The sequence below is a fragment of the Coturnix japonica genome, chromosome 10, assembly GCF_001577835.2.
Source record: "Coturnix japonica isolate 7356 chromosome 10, Coturnix japonica 2.1, whole genome shotgun sequence".
NCBI lineage: Eukaryota > Metazoa > Chordata > Aves > Galliformes > Phasianidae > Coturnix > Coturnix japonica.
The window spans coordinates 5593751-5600528 of record NC_029525.1 but is presented as its reverse complement, the minus strand read 5'-3'; the positions used below and the strand labels follow the sequence as shown (position 1 = coordinate 5600528).

The 6778-nt window shown below is 38.4% G+C and overlaps 1 protein-coding gene across 4 annotated transcripts in view; it reads right to left on the bottom strand.

Moving 5' to 3' along the window:
- Positions 1-677: 677 nt before the first annotated feature.
- Positions 678-6778, bottom strand: part of THSD4 (thrombospondin type 1 domain containing 4) — a 239853-nt gene continuing 233752 nt past the window's right edge. For all 4 annotated transcript variants that reach the window (XM_032446790.1, XM_015872714.2, XM_015872715.2 and 1 more), the window contains one exon: positions 678-6064. In XM_032446790.1, coding sequence (XP_032302681.1) covers positions 5922-6064 — 143 coding nt within the window. In that variant the 3' untranslated portion in view covers positions 678-5921. The remainder of the gene's footprint in view (positions 6065-6778) is intronic.

Sequence of the window (6778 nt, the reverse complement as noted above, 5' to 3'; positions counted from 1 at the left end):
TAAATAAGATAAAAAGTAGCAGCTGATAAATAGCAATACAAACAGCAATACATTTCACTGTGAGATCTAGATGGCGTAGATAAAGTATCCAAATGTTTTTAAACACTGTCCCTGGGAACTTACCGCCTTCTGTAAGGAAAGGCCCGACTGTTAGCACATGGCCACTTGTAACGACAAACAAGTGGGAGGAATTAAAACAGAAATGAAGAGATCCCAAACAAGCTGATAAAGCTCAGCACCTCCATTCCCAGGCACAAAGCACACGTTTTAGGAACACTTGCAGCTTTTCTGCCCTGATTTTCGATCCCTCTCCCCACTTACCGCTGAGGCAGCCACACAACGACGCGCTGCTTCCCGAGGCCCGGTTCCACTACATGGTGATGGAGACGCTTCGTGCTGCCCCGCCCGGCTCAGGCCGCAGAGGCGCGTTGTAAGTCCCGGTGCACAGGGTGGTAAATAGCGGGGAGCTGCGGGTGCATCTCGGCTACACAACACAAGGGAGCGCTGCAGGACTCCAGTTTTACCTGCGGTTTTGACTTTTTTTTTTTGGACTGAAGGAGCGGCGAGAACTTCACCTGCGGAAGGTTCCAGAAGCAGCCGCCACTGCCGGGTCTGAGCGCAGCTGTGAGCCGGGCACACACCGCACGGCGACCCCTCAATAAACCGTGTGACGCCAGTTCGTCTGGAATTAACTTTATTTTTTCCAAATAATAAAAAATAAATTAGTCATAAAAATAGTTAACACTTTGTTTTTCATCCGAGAGAAAATGTATACAGTATGAAATGGATGCTGTACAGGTCTGGTTCAGGTGCATTGCCACGGGTACGTATTTATTCCTGAACGAGTCAGAAAGCAACCTGCCTAAACTCCCCTTCAATTCACAACAGAATGGGCTAATCGAAGGCTTAGGAAATTATATTATCGATTTACAGTATGACATATATACAAAAATACATATGTAATACATGCATATAAAATTCCATAGAAGCTGGGTCAGTATAATGAAAGAGCCAGACAAAAGGTGAATAGTATATGTAAATAAATACATATTAGGTCCCTTTTAATAAACATCTGCATATTCTAAATATTTGAAGCATTTCGGTGCAGTAGCCGGTTCCGTACACACAGCTCAGAATACAAATCTCCCATAGACATCTTGTATTTACAAATAACAACAAAATAAGTTACAATAAAGTATATCCTTCTTCTGCCAAAATCAATTATCAGGGTCAAGCAGAAATACATTTTTTTATATATAAAAATGTTATGGTTTTTTAGTCACTCGTAGCATTATGTTCACTGATCCATGCGGGTAAGGAAGGCTTCAGAGCCTCCTGACCAGCTGCGTGGAGCCCAAGTGTGGGCAGCCCAAGCTGCCAGGACCACGTCTCACAAGACCCCAGCACAACACAGACAACGCAGTTAGGCCAAGCAGAAAGGAAGATTGTCACTGCAAGGCGGCTGATTGCTCAGAATTAAGCTCTTCTCCAAGTATGTTGGTAGTTTGATTTATAATCCCTTAAAGTGAATTGGGATACAGAAGACTGGAAGTTGCATTCTTTAATTCTCACTGCTAAAAGCTGATAAGCAAAGATCCAAGTTCAGTCTGGTGTGAGTTATTAAATTTTCTTCCTTTCTCCAGGCCTGAATTTCACCCACACTATTAAGATAATGCTGACAACTTTGCTTTAAGATATACTAACTATACTGAAAATGATTACTGGTTGATTTTTCATTTCAGATATAGAATGTACAATGTTACTACATTTACTAACCAATGTAGTTCCCACAGACATATTCTGTATGTGATGTTAAGAATACAGGAAGTTTATTTCTGTGTTCAGAATTGTGTTTCAAACACAAAAGAAGGCCCCGGAGAGCACAATTTACTACTTATGGATGCATAGGTTAGTAAGAGTGAAGGCAAGATATTCCTTCAAGAGGTGTAACCTCCACAGCTATTTAGAAGTTCTGTTAGCCACAAGCTGCTGCCAGCACTGCTCCATTCATACAGAAAGTTCTCAATTTGCTGATTCACTCAAGCACTGGGGAAAAGAAGAAAAAAGATTATGCATGTAATAAGGAAGATGCTCATTCCCTGTGCAGGGATACTGGGGTAGTCCTGCATTAAGTCAGAGAGCAAAAACACTTTAAGGGTAGTTGACTTGGAAAAACACCCACATCTTTCACACTGCACTTCCCAGGACTCTGCTGCCAGACACAGGGTCATTCCCACAGCAGCAAACCTCCCGCTTGCACACTACACACTGTCTTCAGTTTCTCAGCTGGCGAGAGGGAAAACTCCATAAATTCAACCCTGCTAGTAAGTGTTGTCAAACGTAGCATGCAACTGCTGTACACAACCAATCCCACCTGCACATGCTTAGACCTGGCACTGAGAAGAGGTAACAAACCACGATGGACCCCTGATAACAACAAACAACTGCACAAACAGTCTTCAGTTCTAGGAAGAGAGCGCTTGAGACACAGAACCTGCTCTACATGGAGCTGATTCTGTCAGCTGCATGTCTGGAGGATAGAAAGCAGCATGCCTCTTTTTCCCCTACAAGCAGTTATATTGATTAAACTCTATAATAACAAAAAATCTAACGCAGCTTTCTTACACTAACTCTGGTCTTCTCAGACTGTATAAAGTAAAAATCTGTAAGGTAAGGAAGCAATTTTTCAATTCTTTTCCTGAGGGATTTTGATTGATTTTACAAGACCAGTAAAAGGAAATATAAACAACAGAAGCCTGAATCAATTTTTACTTATATTTGTTTTAAACTTGATCTAACTTTACTGCATCCATGAAGGTCAACTGTCATTTTCAGTAAAATCATGAAAGTAACATCAGGCCCCTGTGGGCATCATCCTAAGACAGTGCACTGCTCTATAAAGCAAATGCTGTGGTCACCATTTCAAAATGCACTTTGTATGACAGTGGAATATTAGCATAGCACTTGCTTTGTAGGTAATATTAGTTCTACATCAGACTGCTGAAAGAAGAGTTTGATAGTTCATATTTCAGGAAAAAGTATTTTGATTATACTGAAACATGAGAAGATGAATGATCAAGTTAAGCAAGATTTTAGCAGTTTCCGTATCACCAGATGTTCAATTAGGTGATACAATCTTTTTTAACTGCTACATCTGAAATCTGTCCTTTAACTAAAAAATAAAAATTAAAAAAAAAAAAAAAGCCAACACTAATTTATATATAATTTGTATAAACATAATTCACTGCATTCAATTCACAAAGCTCCACAGCTTAAGAGTAACACCGGATTATATCACTACATATATATTCTTTGATACTTAGCTCCCATTCATTGTTTACTTTAGTGGCATGGCAGCTGAATGATGCCTACATGATGATAATCCTTGTAGAACAACCCAATGGTCATATTGGTCATATATTCCAGAGCATGGCAACAGATCTGATGAAAGGCCAGGATCACTTGCCTGCTTGCTGACTTGCCTTCTCACAGCGGAGAGTACGTGCAAGCAGATTACTGTCTATGAATCGTTTGCAAACCTTATTACTTCCACATATTTCATTCTCGTTGCAGTTTTCACCAATTCTTTTTATGGAATGAATCTTTTCCTCAAGCTGACAGGATACACTTCCTTGACACAAAAGAGATAACAGCAAAAATTATAAGCTGTATGTCAAGATCTGCTGCAATGGAACACTAAGATGAAAACCTATATTTACAAATACTGGATTCCAGAGCTAATATACTGCACTTTCTCTGTATCAGTCTTTGGTCAAGAATTTAATGAATATAATATGATCATGAATATTTAAGTTACCCTCATGGATAGATTTTTATAATACAAGGAAACAGAACTGCAAAAGTTCTGTTTACTGAAGGTTTTCTAATTAGCATGTCTGTTTCTAGAGGCTTTATGTCAACTAAGTACAGTGAAAAAGCCCAAGACACAGTATACAGAAACATCCAATGACATTATTGGTTTATAATCACAAAAAGTAACTTCAAAGTTTAGGGGAAACACTTCTTAATACTTCATTGTGGCTGTAAATACATTCTTCATGAGTAACTGAATCAAAATATCTAAGGTTTGTCTCAGTCCAATGCAGCTTTTAGACTAGAGGAGTGCTACCTTCCTGTGCTCGTAGCTTCCAGCACATGGACTGGTGCAACTGGCAGCACAGCAGTAACCTTTGCCTCCCAGTACCCATTCTTCCACATTACCTCTACCAGAGTGGTATGAAGAAAACAAGAACAGATGCACATTTACAGATGGATCATCTATGATGGGCTCTGATACAAATCCTAAATGAGGTTCAAATATGCCTCTTATCCAGTAGCAGGACCCCTTAATCACTGTACTATCACATCACTGGGGGAGGTTTAACACATCATTAAAACTGTTTCTCAATTTAGGCCACGGGCACATTAAAATAGATGTGCAGCTGGATATCACTATTTTGAAGGCAATAACCAGTTGTATGAGCAGAGATATTGATTTCTTCCCTCAGCCTTATTTACACATTTGAATGACCTCAGAGGTAAAAGCTAGAGAATGTGCAGATAACACAAACATTTTCATTTGCATTGCACAGCACATTCTGCTTACCTTTACCAAATCACAAGGCCAAATACAGCAATTACAAAAATGAAAAATCATCATGTAAGTTCATTGAATCATAGTCTTATTGCTTATTACAACTTCAATGCAAGTTAAACTCTACTAACAGACACTCAGCACGTAAGCAGAGACTTTCTTGAGTAGTACAAAGAGAGTGGTATGAACAGATCTGATGAGTGAAACACTGAGTAAAGAAGACAAGCATGTTGTAATAACTCATCAAAATCCAAAAAACACCAATAGTTGAGATCTTATTACAAATATTCAGCTGCCACACTTACAGAGCTGATACCAAGAGTAACAGATGACTACAAAGCACAGAGGTGTGCATCTGTTGGTGGTGTTGCTTAGGAAGGCTCTGATATGCAGACAACAACTAGACGTGGTATATTTGCATGGTACTGGTTAAGCAATAGTGCAGAGACAAGACATTAGGCGAGGTATCAGTTCATTGAAAAACTGCCCTACAGAAAAGAGACCTTGCCAATGGAAATATTTCTTTTTTTTTAAACACCAGCAAAGGCTCCTCACCTTTCTGGTAAATATCATTGACGGCTGCAGCTGTTAAAGGCTTAATGGGCTAAAGGCACTCTGGTAGGTAACATTTTAAAATCTATACAAAATTAGAAAAATGTAACTCTATAGGTTTATGAATTAAATATAAAGGCACTTTTTGGCAGTCAAATGTGTATATATCTGCTACCCGAGGACAGGAAGTTAGCTAAAAGTATAAGTGAAAGAGTATAACCATTACTATTATGAATGGACTGAAGTAATTAAAAATATACATTTGAGCGCTAAAAAACTGAACATGAATGGGTCTCCAAGGGGTGGGTTCTTGGTAGAATAATTATTCTCATGTGCACGTTTCATTGATTTCATCTGCTACTTTAAGGCAGTTCAAAACACCGAAGTAAGGGCAAGCACTCAGAAAACAATATAGCAGTCGCACTCATACTAGTTAAACATCTGCTGTAATTGCCTAGATCTGATTTTTTTTTTTTTAACATTAATTTCATAATAGTAAGGCTGGCATGTTCTTTAAATAATTATTCAATGAGGAGGTGCAAAGAATGCTATCAATACAAATTAATGCTTTAAAGAGATCACGGTTTTACAACAAACATTTTTAGAAAGATACAACTGCACAATAAATGTAATTGAAAGGATGTGGTGTCTTGATGTACTCAGCAGTATAAAAACCACCTCTTTAAGAAGCTAAAACCTGCTCTAGTCAAAACAGTAACACTGTTCAAGCTTCATCTGAAGACTGACATTGCTGCTTTGAGTAGAAGAGTATTTGTTATCTGTGTCCTAGAAACCCAGACTGTCTATTTGCCACACGTGTACAGGATGCACAACAGGCTGTTTTGTAATAGGTGTAGACACAAAGCCGGGCTTGAACCACAACATTGCAGTTGTAGTATTTATCTTTGCAGTTCTCATCTGTGGAAAGAAAAGGAAGAGAGAATAAACTGAAGAAAACAACAGCAGAAAAATAAATAACCAACACCTTTTCCTCTACCATGTAAGATTCCCTTAACCTATATTGTCAAATTAAAATAGGCTACCTACACAAATAGCTAGTTAGGTGATTAAAGTTTTTCCACATTTGATCAAGATATATAAAGACTTGGATGAAGTGTGATTATCCTTAGGAATACTTAAACAACTGGCTTAAATAAAAATGATTGGGAAGTTTCTGGTTTTCTCCCCTTAGGTACCTCTCCACTTCATTTTTAGATTCCGAGGTACTAAATTCTTGTGGCAGTGCACTGATGGCAACAGAACCTGCAAACATTTATTTTCAAGTAATGCCAAGTTTCAATAAACCACTGCTGAGTAAACCACAGCCCTCATCACAAATACTGTGATTGGTTGAAAATAACCGGATTAAAACAAAACCAAAACCAATCAAACAAACAAAACAATTGGTGTTCTTAACATTCCCCATTACTTTTTAAGCTGTTCTGATGTAGTCTGCTCACATTTTCATGCTTTTCTTAACATTCAATGGGTTTAGTTAGATTCTAAGTGACAGCTAATACCATTATGTGATCACTGAAACTTAGGCAGCGAAAAAGACCAAATGACAAAATGCTAATATTGTTTCTAAAAATGATCCATTCTGTACAAGTCTGTTTTAACTGGAAAAGAAAC